At 34.1% G+C, this 14,135-nt stretch overlaps 2 protein-coding genes across 4 annotated transcripts in view; one reads left to right on the forward strand and one right to left on the reverse strand.

Moving 5' to 3' along the window:
• Positions 1–13,880, forward strand: part of LOC143243990 (ATP-dependent RNA helicase DDX3Y-like) — a 54,812-nt gene extending 40,932 nt beyond the window's left edge. For 2 of the 3 annotated variants that reach the window (XM_076487901.1, XM_076487899.1), the window contains exon 16: positions 3,460–8,649. In XM_076487901.1, the coding sequence (XP_076344016.1) occupies positions 3,460–3,685 (226 nt within the window). In that variant the 3' untranslated portion in view covers positions 3,686–8,649. Of the gene's footprint in view, positions 1–3,459; positions 8,650–13,745 lie in introns of those variants that run through there. The other variant, XR_013024837.1, reaches the window with a different exon arrangement.
• LOC143243991 (uncharacterized) lies at positions 9,120–13,871 on the reverse strand. The gene is made up of 3 exons (XM_076487902.1): positions 13,755–13,871; positions 12,987–13,097; positions 9,120–11,161 (listed from the first exon to the last, which is right to left on the reverse strand). Exons 1-3 carry the CDS (start codon positions 13,869–13,871, stop codon positions 10,982–10,984), a joined length of 408 nt encoding a protein of 135 aa, XP_076344017.1. The 3' UTR covers positions 9,120–10,981.
• Positions 13,881–14,135: the final 255 nt, after the last annotated feature.

Below are 14,135 nucleotides of genomic sequence, written 5' to 3' on the forward strand. Positions count from 1 at the left end.
GGCATTTTGCGAGACCTCCATATATATGGGTTACATGGCTATTTACCCATGTTTATTAAAAGTTTTTAATGGACAGGAGATTCCAAGTTCATGTGTGTTCGACACTTTCCCGTTGTTTTGTACAGGAATTTCGGGTCCTTCAGGGCTGTGTTTTGAGTGTCATACTTTTCAGTATAAAGATAAATGCCATCACTGAACAACTCCCTCTCACTGTTGCAAACGGGCTCTATGTTGACGACTTTCACATCTCATGTCAGTCGTCGAACATGAGACATATTGAGCGGCAACTACAAACTGCCCTCAATTGTGTACTGATGTGGACTACAGCGAACGGCTTTAATTTTTCTTTCTCTAAAACCGTTTGCATGCACTTTTGCTGCCAACGGGGTATCACTGCCAGTGGTCCCTGATATCAAGTTCTGGGGCTTATCTTTAATCGTAATCTGACCTTTATACCACACTTAAAGCAGCTACGGGTCAAATGCACAAGAGCACTGAACATCCTCCGTGTCCTCTCTACTGCCAGTTGGGGAGCGGATTGATGTTCCATGTTAAAGATATATCGTACTCTTATTCGTTCAAAACTCGACTATGAATCAATGGTCTATGGCTCTGCCAGACCCTCGGCCTTAAAGATACTGGACCCCATTGATCATCAAGAACTTCGACTCTGCACTGGGGCTTTCTGCACCTCCCCAGTTCAGAGCTTATATGTGGAATCTCATGAACCTTCTCTGCACCTTCGCCATTTGCAACTGTCTTTACTGTATTCTTCGAAACTTTGCTCCTTACCAAAGCATCCCACTTGGGAATGTGTTTTCTTTTCTCAGTGGGCCTTACTTTTTCAAAACAGACGATCTGCCGTTGCTCCTTTTGGCCTTCACATCTAGATGCAATTGAATGAATTGGGTCTGTCCTTGGAAAACATTGCAGAATTCACTGGTCAGCCCATCCCTCCATGGCTTATTACAGCCCCCAAATGTGACCTTTCTTTAAGTCATCTGAAAAAGGCAGATACTCCTGATTGAAAGTACAGTCTTTTATTTACTGAACATCTTTTGAACAACCTTTCTATTCCACTATATTTGGATGGTTCAAAATCCAGTGACTCTGTGTGCTCTGCCTTGGTTTGTTGTGGTTTGGTGGTTGCGTGCAGAATCCCCTCTACAGCTTCTGTGTTCACTGCTGAACTGTGCACCACATCTTTTGCCCTGGATCATATTGAAGCTGAGCAGTACTCTGCCTGTACTATTTATACTGACTCCCTTAGTTCTCTGCTGGCCTTGGAATCACTTCACGTTAGCTCACACCCTGTTCTCGCTGATATTCAAAACCAACAAGCCCATTTTTCATTAACATCTACTTCTATCCAGTTTTTCTGAATACCAGGCCACGTTGGTATTCACGGGAATGTGCTTGCAACCTGGCAGCTAAATCTATATGCTCTGGCACTATCATCACTGTGCCTATTCTGTACATGGACTATGGTCCTGTATTCAAGGCTCGCCTCCGTGCCAGCTGGCAGTCCACTTGGAGTGAGCAATGTGACAACAAGCTTTTTCAAATAAAACCCTATATTGGGCTTTGGCTGTCTAGCTTCTGTAAGGTTTGGAAGGAGGAAGTTGTTCCAACTAGACTGTGCATTGGTCACAGTTTTTTAACTCATTGTTTTCTTTTATCTGGAACTGATGCACCATTGTGTAGTTTGCTTAACACTCAAATCACTGTAAGCCAAATTTTACTTTCCTGCCATCGTTATGACTCTCAACGATGGCACTATTTTAAACGTGTTCTGTCCCAGGGTTTGTCTGTAACATTGGACAGTGTTATTGGTGATGGTGACACTGTCCACCTTGATAAAGTTTAGTTTTTTAATGGCCATTAATCTTTTTAACCTCATTTAAGTGTTTGATATTTATTCATTACATCTTTTTAATTGTGGTTCCCTTTTCAGAGTCTCAATCTTTCTAGTGCAATTTGATATTGTAAAATGGCCAGAACGTTAAATAACTCAACACCAGGACTGGAAAGGCCAACTTCAGGTGACTAATGCTGCTGTTTGAACTATCTGTTTGAACTACCCATTAGTCGTCCTGGCGAGTTGTTATTACACTTTTGCTGCATGTCATTTAACACTTTTATTACTTTACCTTTTAGTACTGGCCATAATGACACAACCTGGAACCAGGACTGGAAAGACCAACTTCAGGTGACTGATGATGGTTCTTGTACTTACCTGTTAGTCTTCCTGGTGGGTTATGATCATTACCATTTTGCTGGAGAAAGTCCTTTACAACTTCTCTTACTCTGCTTTCTCTCCTAATGTTGTAGACTAGGTGTCAACATTGGTTTTATACTTTTTCTGTTTTTCAATAATGTTTTACTTTACCTTCATTTCCTTTTGTGTATTTTACTACATTTAATTTTTATCTTTTTACTGGAAGTTTGGCACAGAGGGCCTAGCTGCTTTGTGCCATAAAACACAAAATCAATCAATCAGTCAATTAAGTTTCTGTTGAGCTCTGAATTCTTTTGTTTCACAAGTTTTGAAGGAGCACTGTTTTTATCCATTTTATAAAAGTCAAACATGAAATTTACAATCAAATAAAATTGGTATGGGGGGGGGAAGACTCCCACACCAGAGCTCTCACAGCAGAACTGGCTTCTAATGCATGCTGCATCTAATAACATGCATTTGCTTAAATGTGTTTGCTGATGCACATGTGCATTCACAGGTAATGAATATGTTAAATTAGTTGTCTGAAGCTTTTAGAAGATTTCATCATCTAAGAAAAAAGTGATACTATTTTAAAAAAGATACTTGCATGTATTGAACAAATCTGAAAATTGTAATTTGTTGCTCTGGTGTTTACAGGGCTTGATAATTTTAGGCATACTTAAATATGTTTTACATATGACAAATAAAGAAAAATGGAATAAACAATCAAATTTTTGAAGTAATAAGTAAAGAGTTCATATTTTGAACTGTTAATGAATATCAGTGTGACCTTTTATAGAAGGAAGTGCAGGTACTTTTATCTTATTCCCATTGGAACTGCAGAACACATTTCAGATATCAAGTACTCAAAAATTTGATAAGAAATTTTTCTTATTTCAACAATATTTAACCCAGAAGGGTTTTAGAATTTATTTTGTCATTTTCTAACATTTTTGTTTTAAACATCTATTTATTTTCAGTGAGGCGATTTAATCTGAAAATATGGTTGCATTCATTACATTTTTGTCTGTAGTTCTTATAAACGTTTAAAAAATGCTTCAATTATGAACTAAACTTCTCATTAAAAGAAATGGCAGAATAAGTCATAATTTTAAATTGTTTAAAATTTGTTATCATGGAACAGTTGCAAACAATGGTACATTTATTTTAAATGTGAAAAAATCATATAAGACTTTTCATACAATGCTCGTGAGTTAGTAAGGATTACTTTATCATATTAGATATGGGCCTGGTGGCTTTGGTGGTCGAGATTTCAGATTATTTAATGCTCACAATCCTCAAGGAGGAGGAGCACGAAAGTTGGTAACCAATGGCTTTCCATCTCCTTGCTGTGGGCCCAGTCAGATTGTCACTCCTTGCTGTGGGCCCAATCAGATTGTCAACACGTTTAACCGAGGAACCACTGGAGGAAATTATGGATCTGGGACCGATTGGTGGGGGAACTGATTTCCCTACTTCTGGCAACAGTATTTTTGTTTTATCATATGGGGATGAATTTTACAGTTGCTACACAGTAAGCTAAATGTGAACCAAGTTTTTATGAAAGTACAGTTACGTTCATGTATAGTATCTGGAACTCTTATAATTATTAGTTTATTGTTTGTCACAAATTTTCTGTAGGTTAGCAGCAGTTTAATATTAATTGTGCATGTCATTTATTGACATTAACTCTGTTAATATATCATATAATTACTTTAGTAAAGAGTTTGTGGTTGACAAGTGAAACTAATTTATAAAGAGTAAAGTATTGAATGTGTGGTTGACTAGTAAACTTATTGAGCACTATGATGGAGTGTACGGTTGATAACCAAAACTAGTTCACTTAGTACCATATTGTGTATTTGTGGTTGACAACCAGAACTAGTTTCATAGAATAGCATATTGGGTGATTGACAAGCAAATGTTATATGTGTGGCTGTGGTTGTTTGTAGTGTTTTTCACTGAAAGAAAGAAGTGTGGCTCTTCTTAAGATGTCCAATAGAAAGATTTAAACTATCAATCACACCTTGGTACACTAAGTATTGCTGTTGCCAGTATTACGGTTCATACATTTCCCGGTTTTTGTATTACTATGGTGTTGTGTTATTTTGATTAGAATTTAATCATAGAAGTTGTGTATTTTTTAATGTCCCCATTGCTGCAGAAAGTGTCGGTTTTGTTAAGACCAGGTCCATGAAAAATGTAACTTTAAAAGCCAAAAAGAGAAGATACCAAAAAAAAAAAAAAAATCAATGACAACACAAAACTTTGACATCATAAATTAATTATTTGGTCTCTAGTTATTTTACTGAAAGAAAAAAAAAATGTGATACCTACCGTTATTATTATTATTTTTTGTCTATTACTAATGGTATTTTTTTATATATGCATTATAATTTCAAAAACCTTTATTAAAGAATCCCAGAACTGGTATGATAGAAATAGTGGACAGTTAAGAAAATGGATGGAATTTTGAGTTAAATTACATTTCTTTTTATAATGTTTCTCATAGTGAAGACATCTTCTCACACACTTAAGTTAATCTAAAATATAAAGTTTTTCAAATGTTTTTTTTTTTCCTTATAACTATCTATTGGAAATGTTTTTCTTATTATTTATTCATGTCTGTAAGGTTTCAGAACCATCTTTTTAATATACTACACTACTGTTTCAGACCTTTATTATTAGAATTTTAGTTAAATTTGAGAGATTGCCAACAAAGTTTCGTATAGTTTCAACTTTTCTTTTTTATATGACTTTGCTGTAATTATGCCCACTGTGCTTTGTGCATAGGAGTCCATGTACATATTTAAAACATGCTTTTTGCAGATGTAATCTAGAACTTTTGATTTATATAACACAAAGCAAAAGAAATTTACATTCATAAAGTAAGGTAGGTAATTTACTGTACCGTGTAAGAGTTTTTATCTCTGATTCATGTAAAATTTGTATTTGTGTATCACTTTACCTTCTAGTCTGTTTTAGAAATTAAAAAGATATTAGTCTTGTTATATTGAAAAATTCATTGAAGTGTTGATTTGTTTTCTTAACTTCCAGTGCAGGCAGCAAGGGGACCAATATGTAACAGTTTCTGAGCTATTATTTTATTTACCATTATGTATTTACCATAGTAGTAGTAAAATTCTGTGTTTTTGAATGGGTGCTTTTATGAATTATTAGATACTAAAAAAAAGTTTTTTTGCCGTTCCAAGTTTTTAACATTTCAAATTGCCAGCATTCAAGAACAGAAGAATAGAAATTATTTTGTGACCAGTAACTGTAGCTCTCGAGGACTGAGGTTAGCTATGTACTTGATAATTCATAATTCATATACATTTTACTGACCAAATTTCTATCACTTTTGTGATAAGAAAGGAATTTAAGTCTTGTATATCATTTAAGAACACTTCTCTAATAATAACGTTACAGACATACTGGTTCTTGCATCTTGTTTAACACCTGTCTATACAAGCTTGTGTTATAGATATCATAAACACCTGTCTAATGATGGCTTGTTTTATGACGTAATTAACACCTGTCTAATGACAGCTTGTTTTACAGATGTAATTAACACCTGTCTAATGACAGCTTGTTTCACAGACATATTGATATTAAATCTCGTTTAACTGTTCCCGTCTAATTATAATTTGCTATGTTGTTTGTGAACCTGTATATTTGTGCTAATTTTGTATGTGGTTGACAGTGTCCTGACAGTTTAAGAAAATGTTTAGCTGTAAAATCTGTTCTGTTATTCCCTATACATTAACAGCCTCACAGTGGCTTATGTTGCATTGATTGTGAAGTCTTAATTAGTCAACATTGTAGGAATAGCATTATAATGTTTGTACAGATCATCAGCTTTCTCCTGATCTGTGTTATATAATACTTCACATACTACCATGTATTGTGTGATGGGCCACTTTGTTAATAGTTCCATTGCAGAGACCTACCTGGTATATTATTTGATTAAGTTTGGTTTAATGCTTGTGTAGATAAATGAAAACTGTCATGAGAGGCTGTGTGTTTTATCCGTAAAATACAGCTTCATTTGGATTTGTTGGTTTGACCATGTTGTAAATAGACTTTACCTGATCCGAGGCAGCATTTAGGAAGACTGAAATACAATACATGCTCAGTTTATTTAGATATGTGTTGGATAATTTTGTATCTACAGTAAAATTGTATATATACAAGTATAGTGAGAGAGACTTGGTTACAGATTTTACTGTTTGATAACTGTGTCACTGATGTATTAATACTGAAATTTTAAAGAGAGATAAAGTGCACTCTTTACCTTTTGCATTAATTATCCAATAATGCTTAAACACTGCTGTTTCATTTAAGTTTCTCAAAACTGTAGTTTAGTTATACATGTTTAGTCTCACATTTCCCATTGTACTAAAGCAACAGGTCAGAAAACGAAAATACTAATGTACAGACAGAGGCTGCAGGCACACTAACTTTTCTGTGGACGTTTTTATTTTTCGCTTGAAGAAGTGACCCAGTCTTAACCAAAAAGGAAACTTGCTTTATTTGTAGGCACTGTACATTCAAGCTTGTATTGTATTAATAGATATTTACCTTTTAGTATTGTTGTGTTTGTTAGCTTGATATCATTGTCATACCTTTCTTGTACTTCTTACCATAAAGATGTTTGTTTGTTTTCTTTCTCTTTTAATCATGTGAGGTCAGGTCGAGTGTAAATCAGTTCAAACCTTGGGTCTGTATGTAGAGATTATATGTATTGTCAGAATCTTTTAAAATGCTTTAAAATTGCTGCCCTACTGTTTGTAATGGGATGAATCAGCCACTGTGCTATTGAAGTGGGGCCATCTAGTGTCAAGTACTTGCATAGTTCATCAAAACTTTCAGAGTATTGATAGGAAGAATGCAAAACTAGTTTTCCGTTGTATAATTTTAAGTGCCTTAACTGGAATATTTATGCGTATTTCAGTTTAAGAGGTGTATATAAGAATCAGTAACTGTAAAAATGAATTTTGGTTTTCATTAAGTATTTTTTGATGGTATAAACCAATAACATATTCCAAAAAAGATAGGTACTTCCAGTAACTTCAAATGTTTCAAATAATGTTGTTCTTAAGTCAGTACTTTTGTGTATAAAGTCTTTATGTAATAAAACGTTTTTATTTCCATTTTGAAAATGTGTAATATAATAGTTACGGATATAAAGGCACTTCAGATTAAGTAGTATGTAAACAGTAATACGTATATGATTCCCTAGTGTTCTGCTGTAGGTGGTGAACTTGTTTTATGTTGATAACAACTGTCTTGTCACTTGCTTTGAGAAATTGTTTGTACCTTGAGATAGAACTGATTTTACTTGACCAGGCTTTTTCTAGTTTATTTAGGGAAATTTCAGTTGTTTTTGTAGTCATTGTAGTTGCTGCTAATTATGACTTGCCATCTTTTAGAAATAAGTCTCAACTTCAACTAACATAGCATGCATACATAGAACTTTCACCAATTATTTTTTCATAAACTTATCATGATTCTCATACTCCTTAGTAGCACTAATGAAATGACCTCAGTCAAAATTGGAAATTTTCCTAATGCTTTTGTATATAGCTTCCAAGTATTGAATGGAACAGCATGGAACTTGATTAGATCATCAACTATTTGAAATATACTGCACATTCTTAAGCCATTAGGGTTGTTGGGAGGGGTTGACTGGGAGGTCTCTGCATAGAAAATCATAAGCTTGTTATAACCTACCACATACGAAGTATTTATTAATTATTGTATGGGATGGATGGATAACATTCTGTATGACAGTGTACAGAATTACTTGTCTATTAAATCACTTCTCAGTGAAACTGAAGTTACACAAATTAACCATTAAACATTGGTTGTGTGTTTGTTGTTCTTCCCAGTAATTTTTTCACTTGCAAGGACCATCATCAAATCTCACTGCCGTATGTTATCTAGCAGTACATATTTGGCTAGCAATCTTCATTGCACAGCTTTGAGGTTGTGTCCATCCATTCCATACAAGCTTTATGATATGTCATGTGATTGTTTATGGTAAATTATTTTTTTCATGTTGTTATTCAACATGGTTAGCTGTGTGTCAAACTCCTGAGTCAGGAGATTATGGACATTTACATCTTGCGAAAGGCCAACCCATTTTTCCACTCCTTCCTCTAACCTTAGAAGGCTTTAATATTCTGTGATGCAATGGTTTCATTGTTCTCCTGAAAAGATGAGTTTATGGGCCTAGAAATTTTTTTTAATATACATAATATTTTATTAACTAAATGAAATGGCAAAAAAATGGTTTTTGTATTTATTGGTAACCTATTTATTTTGGTAGTGTTTTGTTCTCTGTCTTGCAGTATTTAAAATTGACAGAGGTTTGGATTTGTACCAGCATAATTCTTTTGAAATTTTCATTAAAAACTTGTATGTATAAACTTAATGTTTCCAGTGTTTTATATAAAATCACAGTAGAAGAAACAAATTTTAACTGAGATAAGGTAAATGATGAAAGTGAAAACAAATTCACTCAAAACCTGTTTACTATATTTCAGTTCAAGCTCTATTCAGTTAAGAAGTTTGAAGGAATATATTTCCAATTTTGTTTTATTTACCTCTTACTTATTAAATACACCAAAAAGAAATAATGCATCAAATCCTTTGAATTTCCTACTATTCATAAGAGATCTTATTATTACATCTTAATACTTTTCTGTTTAAAGCTCTTGATATGTTGTCCTTCCCAGTGGACAAAGTGTAGATATTGTGTTTAAAATATACCTATTGTAATATTAAAAGCTCATTTTGTATTATTGAAAAGTGTAATAGATAATACCAGTATTGCAACACTTTATATGAAACATTTATTCATTATTAGATGAACATTACAGTTTCTACTCTTGAACAAGTACATGTGGTGTTCATGTACACGGTTTGATATTAGAAACTTTGGAATTATGGCGTATCAGTTCTGTTTTGATTTTTAAATCTGCACAGTGTGTTGTCTCAGTTATGGCCATTTCAGCAATAATCTCCAAATCTCACTATTAGAAGGCTCCATAGTGACACAGAAGTATGTCTATGAACATACGACAATAAAAAGTGGGTTTCAATACTCATGGGCAGAACACAGGTAGCCCATTGTGTACCTTTATGCTTAAGTACAATATAATTACTGTTAAGTCCTAAAGCTTGTTGCTTAGTCATCAGTAGTGACTGGACCCTTTTGTGTTTTAGCTGTAAAGTTCTGAACACACACACACACACACACAAAATACAAACATCGAAAATCCATAACTGGTTTTATTTCATTGCTATATAGTAAAGTACTTTCATAAGAAGTACACACAAAATACAAACATTGAAAATCCATAACTGGTTTTATTTCATTCTTATATAGTAAAGTACTTTCATAAGTTTCACACAAAATTATAAAATGAAATCTAAAACTACTAATAAAAGAATTAAAGTTAGTTCAAGTGCTAAAAGAAGTTCAGCAGTTAGTTCAATAAGACGATATATTTATAAGTTCTGTATAATTATGAGTTTAAGTGCCGTAATCTAACTAACCACGACGTCCAAAAAATATTTTCTAGTTATATAGTTTTGTAGGTCTTTAACTACAAATTTTATAAAATTGCAGAACTTTGGTACTGATATTTAAAATAAAGCGTGACTAAAGACAGCATCTCTGTTATCTGTGAATTATGTTAATACAGCTAATTAGACTGTTAAGTCCAACTGTGAAAATCGTCACACAAAATAAATGAAAGTAGGGTACTTTCAATGTGTGATGGGTTGGTTGTAGTTTACTGTATTAGTGAGAGTAGTATTTGTAAGGGAAGGTTAAACAAGCTAATGAGTGAGGTTACATTTCTAATCGCAATCCACTGGTGTGAAAGCAGGAGATAACTGATGGAAAAACAACAAACAAACAAAAACAGGTGATGGAGGAACTGCAGAAGTGGTGCGGGTGATTATTGCAAAAGTGATGTGTATCTTCAAGATGGTTATCATGTGAAAAAGTTAGACAATACACCATGTCAACCATGTATTATAAATGCTGTAGAGAAGTTAATTTTGTTTTGGTTTTTAAACCTATACACTTTTCTTAAACAATGGGTGGGAAAATAAAACTTTGGTTCTACGTTTCAGGCAAACATTGCAATAAAAACACAAAGTGTGAGAATACAATTTTTTTATTTTTTTGGCTTAAAGCTATTATGCACACTCTGCGGTTAGACTTAGGAATACACTGCTGTTGATGGAAACTCTATGATGGTCATTATAATCCTCGGAAACAATATAAGGCCATCTTAGATGCCAAAAAATATTACTATTGAGCTATGAAAATGGAGTTCCCGTTTTCGAAGTTGAGAAATTTATGGTAAGAAACGTGGTGAACGTTACGAATAAAGGTTATTTATAATGGATGTCCTTTATTTGAGCTGTACCTCATCAGGTAACTTAACCATTCTCACAGTGTAGTCATACTTTGTATTTTTTATGAGCAAAACTGGAACAGCGGTATATTTGCGGAATCACCGCTAGAAACTAGGTTTCGATATCTGTGGAGGGCATAGCACTAATAGTCCATTGTATAGCTTTGTGCTTAACTCTGAGCAAACTTGCTTAAATAATCGTGTATATTTAGATATGTAAACACTAGAAGTACAAAAAACAAGGAATTAGGGAAAGTAAATATTTGATTATGGTATGCCATAAGACCGAAGATATAGTCGTTACCGAATAAATTGAAGCAAAATTTCGTTATATGATTGAATTAAAGTATTGTTCTTTAATATATTTTGAAGAATTTAATGGAATCGTTGAAGTCGTGCTGTGGAGTGGCTCCACTGTGACATTCTTGTCAGGAACAACAAAATAGGCGAAGGAACTTCTTTCACGTCGTCTTTCGGCCTCATCATTTGGAACAAGCAGTCGATGAAACTGTAAAGTGCAACAAAATAGAATGTATGTTTTGGTACAGCAGAAAGGAGAACAGTCATCACGGGTAAGATGGATTTATGTTACATAAAAAGTTGGTTAAATGTATCTTCAAATGAGAGCTAAGTACAAGGTGAATCATTTTTATTCAAATTACTGCTTCGTCAAACAACATCACCGTCATCTAAGTGAATGCACCATACCTGAAAAATATGAGCTTGAGGAAGACAGTGAAGGGGCTTCAAGACTACTGTAATTTGTAGACGTGCACAACCAACATGTGTTTCACCCGCATTTAGTACTACGACATTTTAATGATTCGGAAGTTCAGATAGGAGTTGATTAGAATTCGATGCAGATCGTTTACCCTATATGCTTAGAGGTTAAAAAACAAGGAGTTGATGTCAAAGATCTGGCTGGTAAAGGATATGATGGCAACGCCGCCGTGAGCGACAAGTATTCTGTGGTGGAACAGAAAATAAGACAAATCGCACCTCAATGTTTGGCGCAACTTGACATTCGTGGACTGTATTCTGACGTGCTGTTAAAGAAGTGTCAGATGTGTTGAAGAGTTCCAGGTTAGATTATTTAAAAGCAGCAGAGCTCATTATTTTCAATGCTCTGGTGACATCGCTACCAGAAACCTCCCAGTGGGACAGCAGTAAGTCTTTGAATTTACTATTGTAGTGTTAGAAATTCAGTTTCCCTCCTTGGGCACAGAAGATAGCCCGAAGGGACTTTGCTATAATTAAGCACAAACTTGAAATGTGGCAGTCGGCGTCAGTTAGAGCTCTAGATTGTAGTTAAAACTAAATTTTATAAGAGAGACGCCATACGATAAAAAAATGAGCCACCGAATTTGCAGCTGTTGATAGTTTCATTGGAGAACTAAACAAAAAGATCTAGCTCAGAAAATACTCAAATTGCATCCCCTTTCGGCAATTGACCCCAAATCAAAAGAAATAATCGATATTGAGTATTAAACCTTCTACAGCTCATTACAGGCCGAACCTTGAAGACATACAAATGTAAATGAGACCAACTAAGAGAATGAATGAGTATTCAGGTGTCACATTTGGAGCAGTCGAGGAGGTTTAAATTTTCTAATTATAGCTCTTTATGAACTTTACAAGATTATAATGGTAGCAATAACTATTCTAGTTAGCAGAGCAGATGGTAGGAGATTTAGTAAGCTAAAACTAGTCAAAAATCACAAAAACACGTCGAGTATGGCTAGGTGACTAATGCGCTCGATTCGTTATCTGGGGTACGTGGGTTCGTATCGCTGTTACACCAAACATATTTCCCAGTAAGCTGTGGGGGCTTTATTATGTGACGGTCAATTCCACTATTCGTTAGTAAAAGAATAGTCCAAGTATTGACAGGTGGTGATGACTAGCTGCCTTTCCTCTCGTCTTACACTACTAAAATAGGGACGACTAGCGCAGATAGCCATCGCGTAGCTTTGAGCGACATTCAAAAATGAACAAACACATTAGAATCAATATGTCTCACAGTAATTACTTTGTACAGAGAACGTGCTCTTTCAATTCATATTGATCAGGCTGTTAACATATTGGTTTTATTGAAAACGGAGTATAAAACGTTGACTGTAATCCATTGATAGCATATTAGCTGAAAACATGTTTTATTGTAAAAACAAATTCTTCAGTCACAAAACTAAAAATATGGACGAGAGTTTCCAAAACACAGTTAAAAGTCTCAATACGAAAAAAAAATTAATAGAAACATGCCTCAGTCAGAGATTGCACATTTATTTGGTGCTTGATATTTTAATAAAAAAGATTATCGAACATTATCTACTCACTGTTGCTGGATATAGTCCATTGCTCCAGATGGACATCAAATCTGCAACAAGAAGAATAACAGTGCCCTTTATTGGAGTTGCCTGGATCCATTCTCCTGACTTAGTTTTCAACTAGGAGATAGTAAAAGTTTTAAACGTTAAGACATCTGTATCACGACTTAAATATTAAACCCACTAGTAACTATAACTTTTTTGTCTTTTAAAGTCTTTAATTTTAGTCTTTAAAGCTCATAACCCAGTCTCTGATACAGCGGAGGGGCACAGCAGAGCAGAAGTAAGTGTGTTTGTTACAAGTGCCATTATTGTTGGGTTTATTGTTTTCTCCTCACCTTTGTGCCTAGAGAGTATCCTTAGAGGGAATTTGCCTGGTGGATTAGCAAGGAAAAATAATTAACGCTAAGCCTTTTCGGGTAATATCTTTTAAGTAAAAGTACGTTGGATTTAAGTTATTATGTTTTAAAAAAGGTTAATTATTTCTGTTTATTCTTGACCATCTGTTTCTAAGGAATATTTAATTTCATAGTTTGGATATTTTCAGTTGGGTCCTTATGATACGCTTTGAAAAGTTTAACTGGATGAATTTTTGATGAGTGTGGACCATTTCTTATAGAGCGGCCTTAACTTGACCTGCATTTCGAATTACGAATGTAATATTAAGTAAAACTGTTTTGTTGTTACATGATTCATGAACTTCAATATAAATTAAACAAAATCTATAAAATCATAATAAAAATGTCTATTTTGTATAATTTTTCTCAGTACCCTCACCTCCATTCCCCCAGAATCGTCTTGGAACAAGAACGTTATGGTTCCAAAATCTGCATGTTCTCCAAAACAAGCAACATTAGGATGTTTGATATCTCCCACAGGAGGATAATACAACATTCGGAAGGATCCATTTTTATCTACTTGGTATGCGTGACGCTTCAAGAAAAAATATTCATCTACGCCTGTATTTAATGTGTAAGAAATGTCCAAATAGGGGACTATTATTAATAAAATGTACACAATTCTTTTGTTCTAATCTTTTAAAATATTTTGTTGCACATAATTATAATTACTGAAGGGAAAAAACGAAACTAGAATGTGGGCAAGTTTTAATAGAGTACGATGTCAAGTTGGATCCCCAGAAGAATGCTTTTAAATGTA

Source organism: Tachypleus tridentatus, chromosome 2 (genome assembly GCF_004210375.1).
Source record: "Tachypleus tridentatus isolate NWPU-2018 chromosome 2, ASM421037v1, whole genome shotgun sequence".
NCBI lineage: Eukaryota > Metazoa > Arthropoda > Merostomata > Xiphosura > Limulidae > Tachypleus > Tachypleus tridentatus.